The 17,315-nt window shown below is 43.9% G+C and overlaps 1 protein-coding gene across 7 annotated transcripts in view; it reads left to right on the top strand.

Moving 5' to 3' along the window:
- The window catches only part of LOC309865547 (uncharacterized protein), a 203,623-nt gene that overhangs the window by 73,080 nt on the left and 113,228 nt on the right, over window positions 1-17,315 (top strand). For all 7 annotated transcript variants that reach the window (XR_014312154.1, XR_014312155.1, XM_082731992.1 and 4 more), the window contains 4 exons: window positions 4,313-4,505; window positions 6,562-6,689; window positions 14,030-14,230; window positions 14,974-15,095. Coding sequence is in view for 5 of the 7 variants with exons in the window: in XM_082731992.1 (XP_082588118.1) it covers window positions 4,313-4,505; window positions 6,562-6,689; window positions 14,030-14,230; window positions 14,974-15,095 (644 nt within the window). In the remaining 2 variants the exon portion in view is untranslated. The remainder of the gene's footprint in view (window positions 1-4,312; window positions 4,506-6,561; window positions 6,690-14,029; window positions 14,231-14,973; window positions 15,096-17,315) is intronic.

The raw sequence follows: 17,315 nt of genomic DNA, 5'->3' as shown, positions 1-17,315 counted from the left end.
ATATATCTTTGATATAGTAGGTATTTAATAATTATTTGTTGGGCAAAGGAAAGGCTCTGTTCATAACACAATGGTTGTGAGATCATGAAAAGACAATGTACATGAAATTGCTTCGCAAAGTATATCATGCTGTTAAAATGAAGAACAATTTGCTGCAGTAATAATATACTCAGCAGGTGAGGCAGAGAATAAATTTTTAAATTTTTCTTTAAAAATATTTGAAAGATTATAAGCTAACAGATTTAGCCATTCATCCTAACAGTTTTTGATGAAATTCTTATATTGGGCTTTTATGGTCTGTAATTAATGTAAAGATTATTTAGAAAAAGGTAAACTCGTCAGAGAAATATTGTCTAATTGCCAAAAGGCCTTAGATTCGTATTCATGAATAATGGCAGAAACCAGTGGACTGAAGAGAATGAATGATGGGCCACCAACCCTCCTATATTTACTATATTCAAATAGTTATCTTGGCATCAGTTAATTTGCAGTCTTGGAAACCTGTGAATCCTTCCAAAGATCAGATTATTTCTTACCCAGACAGATAATTATTGCCTTCCCTTTCCTGCCACTCCTCTAAGCATAATATTGAAGGATCAACTCTCTAGACCACAGAAACTTTAGAAGGGGGAGTCTTCCACGTAGTTGTGGAAGAAATTAAAAAGAAAATAATATGATTACCGTGACAAAACCCTGCATGAAGTGATCTGTCCATCTGGTCTTCAAAATTCATCTCCTTTTAGAGTCAGGAACTGAGGGAAGAAAAGAGAAGGAATATGATGTATATGATAAATACTTTGGACTGGAAAGGACACACGTCATTTCTGGTCACAACCTACTGGCCAGAGCTCATCACCAGACCCCACCCAACAGAAAGGCATTGGGAAGTCTGGGGAAATTTTGGTGCCAAACCATTTGACATTCTGCGTATGTTCCTTTTTTTTTTTTTTTTTTTAAGATTTTATTTACTTATTTGACAGACAGAGATCACAAGTAGGCAGAAAGGCAGACAGAGAGAGAAAGGAGGAGGAAGCAGGCTCCCTGCTGAGCAGAGAACCCAAATGCAGGGCTCAATCCCAGGACCCCGGGATCATGAACCGAGCCAAAGGCAAAGGCTTTAACCCACTGAGCCACCCAGGTGCCCCTGCTCCTTATTTTTAATGTCTGTCTCTTTCCACTAAAGAGCTCCCTGGTGGTGGGATTTGTGCCAGTTTAGTTTACCGCTATATTCTTAGTGCCTAGAATAGTGCCCAGTAAATTAACTGACCAGAACATTTGTGGAATGAATGACTGAATGAAGGGATAAATGAATGACAGGCTCACAGCCTGTAGGAGTAGATGAACCAAAAGTCTAGCATGGCCATGAGCTGAGTGCTATAATGGAGTTAGACAAGTCATGGGGAGAAGCACTCAGCTCTGCCTGGAGATGTAAGGAAGGCTTCCAGAGGGGTATTATTATTATTATTTTTTTTTTTAAAGATTTTATTTATTTATTTGACAGAGAGAAATCACAAGTAGGCAGAGAAGCAGGCAGAGAGAGAGAGGAGGAAGCAGGCTCCCTGCTGAGCAGAGAGCCCGATGCGGGACTCGATCCCAGGACCCTGAGATCATGACCTGAGCCGAAGGCAGCGGCCTAACCACTGAGCCACCCAGGCGCCCCAGAGGGGTATTATTTAAATGGACTCTTGGATAGAGTAGGTACTTATCAAGGAAAGAAGGGGTGAGAGCTGGAAGGGCCAGTATGTATGAGTCCCAGAGGCATGAAGAGCTCTGTGCATTCAGAAAAGGGCCAGGCTTGGGTCCATCAGGATGGAAGTATAGAGACAGTGGAAGGAAATGAGGTCCAAGACGTTGACACGGGCCAGCCCCCAAAACTATACCTGGAAACTCCTAGATTAGTCCAAATGAAAGCTAATAACAGCTTGGACTAGAATGGTGGGTGGTGGAGATAGAGAGAAGTGATGGGTTTGAGAGATAGAAAGTCCAGTCGACAGGAGTTAGGATAGACTGGACATGTAGGGTGAGGCAGGTGGTGTCAGGAATGATTCATGCAAGAGGAAGTGGCTTGGTGGTGGTGGTATTTACTAAAACAGGGAAGTTGGAGGTGGCCTAGGTTTGTGGGAGAAGACCACATGATTTAATCATCATAAATGCGAGGGGCCTTTGAGATGCCTGGGAACAGATGCCAAATAGGTCATTTGGATATGTGGGTCTGGAGCTCTAGGAGGTCTGGATTACAGATATCAATTAGGGATTAGCAAAAAAAAAAAAAAATGGTCCCTAATCTCAGCTGTGGAATGGCACTACCTCCCCAGGAAGGAGTACAGGAGGAAGAGATGAGGTCCTAAGACATGGGCTCCAGTGTGGCTACTACTTAATGACCTGGCAGAGAAAAATGTACCTCCGGGATGGCTGGAAAGCTGGTGAGAGCAAGGACAATGTGGAGTCCCAGCAGGCCAGGGAAGTGAGTGAGTCCAGAAAGCAGAGAGTGCAGAACTGGGTCACATGCTCCTGAGACATTGCGTAAGATGGCTAAAGAAAGTCTGCTGGATGTGGAGAACAATCACTGCTTTTCTTAGTGAACATGGTTTGTTTTGCTGGAGACAGGAGCTGGATGGGAACGAGTGAGGAGTGGGAGGTGAGGAAGCGGGCACAGGGAGCTAGGATGGCATCTTGGGAGATTGGATGGTGAGGAGGAGGTGAGACCGAAGGGCAGGAGGGCTGTGAGCCTGTTTCAGTGTCTGTTGAGAAACAGCTGATGGAGAGGAACTGGGTGTCCAAGAAGGCGCAGGGATGCTTGGGAGGTGGGACAGAATGGCCACAGAGAAGGGGAGCAGAGTCGTTCCCTGGAGTACAGGAAGAAGCAGGAGGAGAGAGGTGTGGGAGCAGCGGCTTTGTGTAGGTGGGGGTGGTGGGATTGGGGGGGTGGAGGTGGTGGGTGTGGGTGGTGGACAAGTGGGGGAGGGGCTTCTGCCGAGACACTGAAGGCAAGGCCTGGTGGGGGGAGGGGGTGAATTCAGAGGCTTGGCCAGAGTGAAGTTTGAAATTATGAGAATTATTATTAGGTTAATGATTCTCAGAATGCCACCATTCCGCCGTCATTTAAGAAAACATGTGAGTGGAATACCCAGATTCCTTATATTCGTGTCCTGGAGCCGCCGTATCAAAACACCACAAAGGGAGTGGCTCATAACAGCTGGCAGAGAACTTTATTCTGTCACAGTTCCAGATGTCACAAGCCCCAAATCAAAATGTCAGCAGAGCCATGGTCCCTCCAAAGTGTTCGGGAGAAGTTCCTTCCTTGTCTCTCCTAGCATCTGGCCATTGCTAGTAATCCTGGGGGTCACCTGCCCTTCCTTGGCTTGTAGATACTTCACTCCCATCTCAGTCTCTGTCCTCACATGGCCTTCTCCTCAACGTATCTGTCTCCACATTTTCCTCTTTCTTTAGAAACATCAGTCACTGGCTTAGCCGCCCCATCCCCCAATATGACCTCATCTTAACCATGTATATCTGCAAAGACTCCGTTTCCATATTTGGTCACATTCGCAGGTTTCAGGTGGACATGAATTTTGGGGGGTGCTACTCAATTCCGAGACACGAGACAATATTCACACATTTTTCAAGTATTTATAGAATTAAAATAAGAAACCGGGGCGCATGGGTGGCTCAGTGGGTTAAGCCTCTGCCTTCGGCTCAGATCATGATCTCAGGGTCCTGGGATCGAGCCCCGCATCCGGCTCTCTGCTCAGCAGGGAGCCTGCTTCCCCTTCTCTCTCTCTGCCTCTCAGCCTACTTGTGATCTCTCTCTCTCTGTCAAATAAATAAATAAAATCTTTAAAAAAAATAAGAAACCTTTAACTGCTTGTTTCTAGATCTCAAGTGCTTCAGTGTCGCATACCCCCTATAACAACTGTTGTGGTCTCTCCACTGTCCCCGTGTTATGGATGAGGAAACAGAGGCTAAGAGTAGCTGAGGGCTTGGCCTAGGGTGAGACCTGAACACGGGCACCCTGACCTCAGAGACCTCCTGTACACTCAGCTCCATCGCCCGCCTTTTTCCAGGTAGCCCTGAATTAATCAGCAAAAAACGTAATCAGCTACTTATCCATCTCACTACCCTTCCCTGCCAACATTCTTTGCTAATATCCCCTTCTCTACATACAGTGCTTTATACACTCGGCAGGTACAGCTCCGTGCGGACAGCCCACTGCGTGAGAGCAGGAGCCTGCCGTGTGGTCTGTCTGGGCTGGCAAAATACAGACAGCTCTCCCCTTTCCGGTAACTTCTGGGGTTGGCTTTCTTTGCCCCAGGTCCACAGTGTCCGATTCATGGAGTTCTCGGAAGTGGAGAACCAGGACGACTACTACAGCATGGAGGCTGCTTCTGTCTACACAAAGGACCCGCACGGAGTACATATCATGTACGATGAAGCCTTGAGCGATCTGAAGGAGCTCGAGGCAGAGCTGCTGCTTGTGGCCAGCCATTATATCGAGAAAGAAAAAGGTCAGAAGCCAGATTTTGAAAAAATCAATTAGCCAAACAAACCATGAACCCTAAGGGCTCCATTCAACACCCTCCGCCTCAAAATAGAAATACAGATCCAAGAGTATCTGAAAATTCAGTAAGCACTTGCATCTCCGCGATATGCACTTGCATCTCCGCGATATGCACCTGCTTTAGAAAAGATATGGTCCTGTTTCCAGCTCAAGTCCCTCTTCTTGTTGGAGACCGGAACTATTCTTTCGAAGCTTGATTATAATTCTTACCATTGTTGAGACTTACTCGTTCCTCAGTGGCATTTCTGCATTACTCACTGGGTACAAAGGCTCTCATGCCAGGCCCTGAGGGAAGCAAAGTAAGCAAGTGAAGGTAATGATTTTTTTTTTCCCCTAAGCAACAACCAAAAAAAAAAAAAAAAAAGATTGACCTTGGGCAAGCAGCAATTAGAAGCAGACACATCCCTGGGTTCCTGACAAAAAAAGCACCAGGATGCAAGAAGATCTGGGTAGGAAAATGCCAGATAAAGCACCAAAGGGAGAAATCATTGCTCAGGGTAATCAAATAACCTATAATATGTCTTCTCTACATCCTTTTGGCATCAATCAAATGTATCCAATTTTAGAAATAGGTGAGTGGGGCGCCTGGGTGGCTCAGTGGGTTAAAGCCTCTGCCTTCGGCTCAGGTCATGATCCCGGGGTCCTGGGATCAATCCCCGCATCAGGCTCTCTGCTCAGCAGGGAGCCTGCTTCCCTTCCTCTCTCTCTGCCTGCCTCTCTGCCTAATTGTGACCTCTGTCTGTCAAATTAATAAATAAAATCTTAAAGAAAAAAAGGAATATATATATTAAGAAATAGGTGAGGAAAGAGTAATCCTTCTAGAATAATATGACAACATTGACATTTGATTTGGAAAGAGCTTAAGAGTTTCTCGATACATTGCAACACCTAAAAGGAAATTTAGCAAGAATTTGTGCTATTTGATAATTATGCAGATGATCATGAAGAATTCATTTTCATAGCGATATAAAATGCTGCTCAAAGAATGTTTGACTGTTAACCTTTCAGAGCCCAGGCAGAATTCACTTAACATTGGCTTGAACTCTGCCCTCTTTGCCACAGACCATTGGGTGTCTGAATCATGAGATGCGCTGATGTCATCCAACATTCCAGGGCATTTAATTGCAGCGTTTGGCTTTCGTCTTTACTTTATTCTACATACTAATGCATCACTTCTATTGATACTCGTTTATAATCCAATGCAACTAAGAATTTAATTTGATGGAAACAGTCAGTAGTCATCAGCCCCATGAGCTTCCTTCAGCTAAGCTTGTCAGTATGTAGTTATCCATTGTGAAATGATTTCCCAACTGCGCTTGAGAAATTCCGATCAAAATCTTTCTCTTGTTCAGTACCCATCATATATAATTATTGAACTCAAAGTTCAGCACCTGAAAATCTCTTACTTTTTTGATATTTCATTCTGAACTAGACCACTCAAATATTAAAAACAATAATCATGCTGATGCTGAAAATTAACATTCATGTAGTGGGAAAATATTTTAACAGAATAATTACAATGATTACCTTTATTGATTTAAGTTAGTAATTAACCCAATTAAGGGATATCTTAGAAACTTCTCTGAAGAGTTTTTACTTGGCTAACTAACATCACTTGAAATAGCAGGTTAAACTGGGTTTGTTGTTAAACCACCAGGGACCTGTTTTTAGAGAAGGAGAAATGTGTGTTTGGCCTTTAAATTATAGGTCTGAGGACATTTTAGTGAAGATTTCATATTAACTGAATTTTGGTTACATTTCTAAAATTAGTCTTTAAAACTAAAATTGAAGAGTAAAGACAAAAACCTCTACTGACTCAGAAGTCAACAAGTATGTCCCAGTCTTTGCCAGTGGCCCTCCGGCTGATTCTTAGGAATCCCTGGGACCGATTCAGTGTTTTCATTCCTGAGATGGGGCTGACTGTTCAAGGGCTGCTTTTCTAATAAGAGTAGCTTCATGGAAAGGCCTGTCTCTGGTCATTCTCATTCCCTTCTCTCTTCTAGGTCACAAAGAGGGCAGCGAGTCAAATACTGGCCAGGACTGGGGACGGGCCCATGCAAGTGTGGACAGATTTGCTGTGCTGTATGACATGTGGACTTGGGAAGCAGCCCTTCTAGAAAACAAGCGCCAGGTATTTTTCCCTAGAAAACAAAACATCTGTTAAACATTTCTTACAAAAGCCAGTATTGAAAAAACAGAGATGAAAAAAACTCAGTGGGGCTTTCAGGCAGTCTCCTAATAAAATAAATAATTATTTTATTTAAATCCTCTCAGCTGGTTGTCAGGATGTGAATAATACATTTTATTTTCTTTACTGTGGTTCCTTGTTAATAAAAAATAAAATGGGAAAGGGGTGCCTGGGTGGCTCTGTGGGTTAAAGCCTCTGCCTTCAGCTCAGGTCATGATCCTGGGGTCCTGGGATGGAGCCCCGCATCTGGCTCTCTGCTCAGTGGGGAGCCTGCTTCCTCCTCTCTCTCTGCCTGCTTCTCTGCCTACTTGTGACCTCTGTCAAATAAATAAATAAATAAATAAATAAATCTTTAAAAAAAAATGGGAAGGATACCTCTTTATCTTACAGGCATCATTTGCTAAAGGTCTGTATAATTTAGGCTTTTATGTATGTGTTTAGTGAGAATGGGTGATGGTTCCATTCACATTCTTTGTCCTGTCAGGGACAAGCCTCATTCTGCTCAACACAAACTGACCTTATTAGAGCCTTTAGAAATACACCACCTGTGGGGCAAGCAGCTGGTGGAGATATGCTCAGTGCAACAAGTTATGAGGGTGAGTTTAAAGCAATGAAACAGAAGGTTGCTAAATTCATCATCGCACCACCAGTGGCTCACATCCCAGTAATAAATAAAACACTGCTCTTCACCTGTGAACTCGGCGTGGATTATGAGCCCCTCTGATGGTCACCAACTGTTGGGAGTTTATCCATCAAACATTAAGTATTTACCCCGTACCTGGTACTATCCGGACATTAGGAACCTACGGATAAATACAAGAAGGTAATCTACCTTTAAGGAATTTCTAGTCTATAGAACTTGATCCCATCGCTTAAGTAAAAACTACAATCCGGCGATGGACAGCTTACAGCTAAGGCACACGTGAGATCCCCAGAGACCACAATGGAGCTCTTTGCCCTGTGGGGGCTACCGGAGTAAAGGAAATGTTGGCAAGTTTTCTCCGAGGAAGAGATAGTGAATCCTGTTCCTAAGAGATGAGTCAGATGTTGTCTGTCAGAGAAGGAAAAATTCCTAAGCGAGGGAAACAGCATGAGGGATGTCAGGGAGGTGTGAACCGGGGGACAAGGAGGCTACTGTGACTAGGCGTGAAGGCATGATGACAAACGAGCGGAGTACATGTCTGGGTACAGCTGTGAAAGGCCTGCTGATCCACATTCACAGTGTATTTTATAAGCAAAGAAAGAGTCATTAGTGAGTTTCAGCAAGGGCGAAATAGGATCGTAGCCCTGTTTTCAACAGCTGCTCGGGTACTAGTGTGGAGAAGGGATTAGAGCAGAGCTCTTGCAGAAAACAGGTGCCCTTGTTGCAACAGTGACCTGGAGAGGTAGGAGGGACCTACCTCAGGGATGGACGAGTGAGAGCAGGAGGGAGGGTCAGGCTCGAGACATCTTTGCAGAAATGGTGCAGAAATAGATATGGCAGGATTTGAAGCCTGGATGTTGGGGTGAGGGAGTAAGGAATTAAAAATGTCTTTCTCAGGGTTAGGGAGGAGGCTATTAACCGAAACGGAATGCAGGAGGAGGGGCACTTTAGAGGGGAAGATAATATTACTGAGTTCGTGGCAACAGGCATGTGAGGAGCGTTTGCTGAAACAGGTGTGCCTGCTTTGTGGGAGCTGGAGGTTTGAAAGTCAGGAGCAGGTATGAGCTGAGGTATGGAAGTGAACATTGAACCACAGTAATGAGTCAAATGACTAGGAAAAGCCAGAGATGTCTGAGCTGCAGCCGTGGGTAACACTTAAATTGTAGGGAAAGGGCATAGAATAAGAATCTACATGGGGGGCGCCTGGGTGGCTCAGTGGGTTAAGCCGCTGCCTTCGGCTCAGGTCATGATCTCAGGGTCCTGGGATCGAGTCCCACATTGGGCTCTCTGCTCAGCAGGGAGCCTGCTTCCCTCTCTCTCTCTGCCTGCCTCTACATCTACTTGTGATCTCTCTCTGTCAAATAAATAAATAAAATCTTTAAAAAAAGAAAAAAAAAAAAAAAGAATCTACATGGGGCGCCTGGGTGGTTCAGTGGGTTAAGCCTCTGCCTTCCACTCGGGTCATGATCTCAGGGTCCTGGGATCCAGCCCCGCATCAGGCTCTCTGCTCTGCAGGGAGCCTGCTTCCACCTCTTTGCCTGCCTTTCTGCCTACTTGTGATCTCTCTCTCTCTCTCTCTCTGTTAAATAAATAAAATCTTTAAAAAAAAAAAGAATCTACGAGAAGAAAAAGAGGAAGCCAAAGAAACTGGAGGAAAAGGGAAGGAATAGTGTGTTGAAAGCCACTAAGGGAAAAAAAAAATTTTTTTTGAAGTAGGAAGGATAGTTACTAGTGTGGAGTGCAGAGAAACATCAAGAAAGGTGACTCCTAAAGACGGGGGCAGTGGGGTCAGTCATCAGGGTCATTGCCAGCTTCGTAGGCCTCTCAGAAGAGTATGGGGGTGGAAGGCAGCTTACAGTGCGCTGTGATGTGGTCAGAAGATGGGGAAGTGGGAAGGTTTTCTTTGAACTGTTTTTCTAGTAGATTAGATAGTTTACCATTTCGTCTACTTTCTGGTCTGTTACTCATAGAGATGTAGGTCACCCAATTTTTGAAAACACCTGGCTGGGCTTAAAGGGTGGGAGCCTTGGGCTTTGAATCCTGTTCCTCTTTTCAAGGGGAACTGGCCTCCGTCGAGTTTGCGTCTGCAACCTTGATCTGGCAGTTAGAAACTCTGATGGACTGAGAGAGCCAGACTCAGAACGTAGTAATTGAAAAGGCCACATTAAAGGTAAATAAGACAGAATCTCTAAACTTGACGAGTTTATTGGTCCAGACATGAGTTTTTAGGAGCCCTCCTTTTCTGGATTCTCTCTCCCCGCCTCCCCTTTCAGGGCTTCTAGGCCTCCTACAGAGGCCCCAGGCAGGACCCAGTGCCCAGAGAAGAATAGAAGGACAAAGAGGACTGAAAAACAAACGGATTTCTCCACACTTCGGGCCACGCTTCATTCTGTGTGCTAAGCTACCAGGGCTCTCCACTAGTTTCTTCTATGGTAAATCAAATTATTTTAGCTTAAAAAAAAAAAAATCATTGAAAATGTCTTCCTCCTTTCTCACCCTAACAATACGTTCTCTATAAAACCTGAGCCATCTATGCCAAAACTGTGAAAGCGTGGCCTTCTAAATCAGAAATTTTGTCAAAAGAGCCTATTTTTAATGGATAAACCATATTTTTTATCTAGAGTACAATTGATTTCTCCCAGTACTGATTCTCCTGCTAAGTTTGCTCAGCTGTTTTTGATTGTTAGATATATTGGAGTCACCAGAGTTAGGAATTGCTCAAACACACTGGGTTGTCTTAAATCCTTAAAGTAACCATATTATGTATAAACACTCATAAAATTAGAGCTGATATGAATTTAGGTGGATTAAGAACTCTTAGAGAAGCCAGGCATCAGCTGTACCAGCCACTAAGGGACACGTGGCCCAAATGCTGATTCTGTCTACAACCACCAGAGGACACATTTTTCAAGGTAGTTTGAATAAATGTTTGGAGCACTTAAAAACAAAACAAAACAAAATAAAACTGTGACAGATTGTGCCTAGCATTGATTTTTCTTTTTTGCACTTTCATTTAACCTACAGTGCTTATTCTTTAAAGTTTCTTAAGTCCCAGAACACAGAGTTTGGGGTAAAAATAATACAAACACAGTCAGGTTTGAGATTATTCATTTTGGCTTTTTTTTTTCTCTATTTTCTCCAATATTTGAGACTTCCCATCAGTGTGTACCATATATTATTTTGCCTGAGAGTTGGCCCTTGACACACACAGGTGACATTTGACAGGCTAGGAAGACTTCTTAGACAAATACCAGCCCAGTGTTTAAATGGAAATGGGCCAGTTAGCAAACAGATCATAAATAGAACCTTGTGAAGCAGAAAGATCATGGTCTTACCCCTGTTGGGAAAGAATTACTAATAAAATTGTGTAAGGGCCCATCTGAGAGCGTCTCAAGGTCGAGGTCAATGCCTGAGAGAGCCTATTCCATGTAAAAAAGAGAGCCACATTTTCCTTTTCAAGAGCTTAGGCTGCCAAGTAAAACGTGACAATATCTGGGACATACTTATACTAAATAAGTGGTTTGTTGTTTATCAGAAATTCAAATGGAACTCGATGGCCTCTAGTTTATTTGTTAAATCTGGCAATCCTATGAACAACACAAGTGAGCTTGGCCTTTTAGTGCCAACCTCTGCAACCTGGTATCAGCAGATTGAAATCACCAGCAAGAACTCTCCCCCACGACCTTTTGCCAAATAGCCAAACAATAGGACGCTTTGTACCAAAAAAAAAACAGGTCAAGGCATACAAATGCTATAAACCGGCTCCTGGGATTGACTTGGCCCAGTCAGAAAGGCTCAAGTTAGTCCAGAATGATTTAGGGAGGTAATTGTTTCTTTTCTGATTTCCCCCCACTCCAGGTTATTGAGTGACACCTGTCTTACCTACCACTCCTCCATTTCTGCTTTGTCTTCTGGTATTTAATCATTGAATGCTATTCCAGAGTAGAGCTCAGCAGGGGGATAAGGTCATTTAGATCACCCTGCTTGCTTCATTTTCCCTGGGACTCATGAAAGGCCTGGCAATCTCTACCTTTCTTCATTTCTCACTCTGAGATATGTGGGTCTCTAACCTGCAGAACGCCTTGTGTGTTCTGAGCTTTTAGCCTCCTTTGGTGTTTTCCTTTTTGTGCTAAGGTTGACCTAAGGTCCCTTAGACCAATGTTTCCCAAAGGGTATCCTGCAAAACCGCATGCTAAGTGCCCCAGGCCCTCCCTCCTTGTGCTTTAGCACTGAAAGCCAGATACTGGACATCTATTAATAAGGCAGTATTTGATTCCCGGTCTGCTACTGATTCTCAAGGGTTTACCTCTTTCCGGAGGCTTGGAAGCCATGCGTGGCAAGACAGAGACGCTCCTGGCTTTTCCTTTCCCGTGGGTCCTTTACTTCCTTTTGCCTCCTGCACGGTTGTCACCTGTATTCAAGTAGGGCTGTACCTTCTCAGTTCTGTCTGGTTTTGCATTCTTAGCTCTGGGCTCCAGACAAAAAAAGAGGAGCTCTTGTCTCCTTTTAGGAAATTTCTTAGTTTGTTAAGAGGAGGGCTGAATTCCTGGCCTTAACCCACGGGGAAGACCAACACCCAAGGAAACAAGACACACACTTTCTCTGATACACGTCAAAGTGTGCTGGGCTGTCAGGTTGGTAGAACCTGTAACCTCAACAATTCACTCCTTGCTGCCAATTAAAGGCACACCCTGGGCAAGGTGATGTGACTTTGGTGATATGGCTACAATGGGAGCTGACACCTTCCAGAACACTGAAACCTGCCTAAGAGGAGCTAGCAAAAGAAGACTGGGGAGGGGGGCACTTGGGTGGCTCAGTGATTTAAAGCCTCTGCCTTCAGCTCAGGTCATGTTCCCAGGGTCCTGGGATTGAGCCCTGCATGGGGCTCTCTGCTCAGCGGAGAGCCTGCTTCCTCCTCTCTCTCTCTCTCTGCCTACTTGTGATGTCTATCTGTCAAATAAATTAAAAAAAGAAGAAGAAGAAGAAGAAGATTGGGGGGGTACATCTTGAGCAAAAACTCGGAGGGAGGATTTGTTGGATTAGATCCGCAGAGGAAAGGAATTTGTTCTGCTGTGCAATGAACGGAATAAAGCCTTAAAAGCTCCCAGTCAGAGCCGACTTATTCATCAGGCAATGTGGACTCGGTGTTTAGGACCTAAGAGCTTTGCAGGTTCCATTGAAAATATTTGCAATTTGAGAAAAAACACATGCATGACTCTGAAATATGAAAAGAACATACAAAATTATTATCAATAAATACTTAATTACATGTCAGCAAAATGTAAAAACGTGGTAACTGAGCACTTCTAAACATCTCATTACATTTGAAAATTTATAGATCAGATCTTCTCACTTCATAAGAACCTCTGAACGTATACTGCCCAGAAATCATAGCTGATCACTAATTCAGTGCGTTGCTCATAGCCAAATAACTTAAAAAACAAGATTATGAATATCATTTAACCTTTTTAAAAGAAAGTACTTGATTGGGATAGGAGTACATCTTAATATATTTAATATAATGTGCGACAGCCCTGAACCACAATTACACTGTCCAGAACTGCTTATCTTACCCTTAGGTCCCTGTTTGGGATTCCAGCCCAGGGATCTCTTAAGAGCATTTTCCTGATTAGCACCATGACTAATTGCACACAAACAGAATTTATATACAGAACATAAATTCTTAAGGTCACAGAAAAATGTAAAAGCAAAATAAAGAGCGTCTCTGAATTCCCACCCTGAGAAACCTCTTCCATGGTTACTGGGTTAGTGTCTGGGAGCTTTCTTTGGTTTTTAGAAAAGGTTTGTGACCTTTACTAGAAAAGAAGTTCCCTGCATGCCTTTGAGAGTTCTGGACGTGAAGCCCTTCCTAACAGAGTCCTGTCTGGGATAAATGCCTCTGTAGTTAGGAGACTTTTACCTCAGTCCTCTATTGTAGAATAGAGGGCCAACTCTTAAAGAAAAGGGGTCAGCAATGGAGCTGAGCATAAGAAGAGGGGAGGAAGGGGCTCCTGGGAGGCTCAGTTGGTTAAGCGTCTGCCTTTGGCTTAGGTTATGACCCTGGGGTCCTGGGATGGAGTCCCATACCGCTGAGCAGGGAGCCCACTTCTCTCTCTCCTCCTGGCTCTTCCCCGCCTCCGGCTTGTGTGCTCTCTCTCTTTCAAATACATTAAAAAAAAAAAAAAAAAAAAGAGTGGAGGAGGAAGCCACTCCATGTTTGGTGCTGGAGTAAAATAGAAGCGGAGAATTGTCTTTGGAGAACGGGATTGCAGATAAATATATCTGACCAAGTGACATTGCCTGCCCTGTCTCATTGGAGCTTATAACGATGAGATGTTATCTTATTCATTGGATAACCCCCTTTTTTTTGTGGAGAGCAGAGGAAGAGGGGACGCAGGCAAAACCAGTGTTCCTTGCTTTGCCCTCCCTACCTCTGTGGGTTTACTAAGGGCCCTGGGGTTGCACTGGTGCTGCCGCTGCCCGCCCCAGGCTGGTACCTGAAGGGTCTGAGCCCCTCTCTCTGCTGCTGATGCCCCGGGGGGCTTTCCAAAGTCGGGGGTGGGGGAATAGGGGGCTCCCTTCTCTTTGCTGGAGCCTAGGGCTGCCTCTGCTCTTCCCTGACCACAAACCTTATCCGCAGCTTCTTGACAGTTACTTTGAAGCCTACCAGCATGTGTTGGACCCTGAGGAGAGGTTTGCTTTAGCACAAGTGATCACTGACCTAATGCACAGACGCCCGAGGTTTGATCTCAGCCGCCATTATTTCCGGAAGGCCTACAGAGATGAGGGCATCTGCCTGAGGCTTCACTTGGAGCTAGTGAGGGGCATCCTCAATCAGCACGTAAGTACATTTGGGTTTTAAAATATCACATATGGGAAGACGGTGGAAAACCCAGGCCAGAACCAAAAAGTGTTTTCCTTTCGTCGCGTGTTCAGAATCCAGGTTTTCTAAGGCAGCGCGTACGGCGTGTTTATTTGAAAGCTCATTTGCATTGTTGAATTCCAAGCATAACTACGGTCTTAAAAGGAAGTTTCCAACCCTAATTACATTTAATGGTCCACAAAAAATAGAAAGCTTATTTTCACTAGATGATAGAGTTTAGTGGTATTGAAAGGAGGATGAACTTACCCTCTTTAGAAGCTATGAATGTATAAAGTGAGGTTTATTATTATTTTTAAGTGTTGTGGCTATTTTTAGGACGCTAAAGGAGAAATTACAGTGTAGGTCCTCTGGGGGGAAAGCCAGAGGCAGGAAGTAAGCAGGAGATGGATTGTTACAGTGCATTTACCCTAGACCTGGCTAGAATTTTTTCCTTGTTGTCAATTATTTGACAGAAAGTTTTCCTGGGCCTCCTAAGATTGTCTGAATTTGGTTGCCTTTGCTTTTCTTGGCTGACCCTGGGCTCAGACTGAAAGACCAGCGTGTCTTCGTGTAAGTGAGTCCTCAGGACTGTGTCTGGGTGAAAATTAGTCAAATAATGAAGGGACCCAAAGGACTGTTGTTCTTCGCATATCAAGGCTCATAATTCACAGCCATGGGAAAGCTTAACTTTTCTAATTTTAACTTTTATGCTACATTTCTAGATAGAGCGTCAGCGGGAGTATGTCCAGAGGCTTTGGCAGGAAGGCCGTCCGGATGATAGCAGTAACTTTGGACTCCCCCTTAACATAATTTGCAAACAACTCATTTCCATCAACAATAGCTGGTATGGTGGCATTGTCTTTAGACATTTTACATTTAATCTCTTAGATAAGTTAAGTGTATGATGTTAAGTCTAAATAGTCTATAAAGTACCTCTCAGTTATTTGGGGAGACGAGTGAAGGGGATATAAAGGCCCTCAAAGAGGGATTCTCTCTCTCTTTTTTTTTCTTTAGATTTTTTTTTCTTAAGATTTCTTAAGATTTTCTTAAGATTTATTTATTTGACAGAGAGAGAGCCCAAGTAGGCAGAGGCAGGCAAAGGGGGAGGGGGAAGGAGGCTCCCCACTGAGCGGGGAGCCTGATGCGGGGCTCGATCCCAAGACTCTGAGATCATGACCTGAGCCGAAGGTGGAGGCTTTAACCCACAGAGCCACCCGGGTGCCCCGTTTCTCTTGCATGCTCAATATCCATTTGTTTTGTAAGCATTACTGTAAGTAATAAAGAACATGAGGCTAGAATTTAAAATTATACCACTAGGTACAGAATCTTTCCCCTTGAGAAGTTCTATTAAAAAAAAAAGTAGTTACTCTTAAAATGTCATCTGAGGGTTTAATCTGAAGTACCATGTAAGCCAATGTATATGAAACTTGGATGTGCTTTACAGTGTCTCAAGAAGGAATCTATTTATTCTAGGAATCTATTCTAGTTTCTAGGAAGCTATTTATTCTAGAAACCAAAAAGGTTTCTGCAGACTCACCTTGTGACCCCTACCCCTTTAAGGAGCAAATTAAATTTCCCCGAGATCACTCAGTGAAGGTACATAACTTTAAGTCACCCCCTTGATGTGTGGTTTGAATTCCCATTCCTTCCCGGCTGTGGAGGGTAGTGAGGGAATCAGCAAGTGGGTGATAAGCCCCAGGCTGGTCTGCATGGCCCGTGATCACCATCTCTCTATGGCCTTCAAAGGGTGGAGAACTTTTCGAGCTCCTTTCTACATGTAACAAGTACCTGTTGAGCTCCTATAGCTCTCAGGCCCCTGTGCTGGGAGGTGAGGGCACAGTTGTGAACAACCGAGGCACGGCCTGGTGCTCCTGCCTAGTGCACACTTTCAGTGGGACATTGCCACACTGGGCTATGGAATCCTCCTGGGGACCAGCAGGTTGTCGGGGGATTTCATAGCTTATGTTCCAACCTTATCCCTTGAGAAAGAGCCCTGGGAGTTCCAGGCACAAGACAGCATGTTCTCCACAGACCTTTCTCAGGAGTGTTTTCTTCATTGTAACAAGCTTGGGACATCAGCTGGGGCGGGAGGTGGCGGGCGGGGTAGTGGGGAGCTGGCTATGGAAGAGACTCTATTGTTCAGGAAATGGGTTTTTGGCAGAATCCCGTAGAACTATATGGGTACAAAGACCTGTCAGAATAGTCTCAAAAGCAAATGTTATTTGCTTAATGAGATTCCTTTCCAACCTTAGGGTTGTATGTTTTAAGTCCTAGAACAAAGAAGAATCCCATTTGCATAGGTTTAAGAAGTATTTACGCTCTTTAGTACCATGTAGATAGGGAAAGGCCCTGGACTTATGCTGTATCCTCTATTTTGAAAGGAATACCCACAGATAAGCATTTTCTCATTTCTGGTCTCACCCATTTATAAAATAGAACATTCTTATGGAGAACATGAATGATTCCAGCAGCTGTGTACAGAGTTTAAAATTTCTCTTTATTACCATTTTGGGGGAAAAGGATCAAGACTCATGGAAAAATAGAGAAACCAGTCATGGATATTATTTGTTTAATATTTTTATTTCATTTTTAAGTTGTTTTCAAATCTTTAACTAAATGCCAATTAATGTTTACAGGTTTACCATATACAGTTGAAGACCCATTAGGGTAGTCTGGGTAAAGGATATGTATGATCTTTCTGTATACTGTTTCCTACCATTGCATGTGAATCTAAAATGGTTTCACAATGAAAAAGTTTAAACAATGAAAAATTTAAACAAGCAAAAAGAATTAGATTGGACTTTTAGGAATAAACTCTTACAGCTTCCACTTTTTTTCTTTTTAAGATTTTTATTTATTTATTTGACAGAGAGAGATAGGCAGAGAGGCAGGCAGAGAGAGAGGAAGGGAAGCAGGCCCCCTGCTGAGCAGAGAGCCCGATGTGGGACTCGATCCCAGGACCCCGAGATCATGACCTGAGCCGAAGGCAGCGGCTTAACCCACTGAGCCACCCAGGCGCCGCACAGCTTCCACTTTTAAAGGGATTCATGTTAAAGCAAAGGGC

The sequence above is a fragment of the Mustela nivalis genome, assembly GCF_964662115.1.
Source record: "Mustela nivalis genome assembly, chromosome: 5".
Lineage (NCBI taxonomy): Eukaryota > Metazoa > Chordata > Mammalia > Carnivora > Mustelidae > Mustela > Mustela nivalis.
This window is presented reverse-complemented; position numbering and strand designations above follow the sequence as displayed.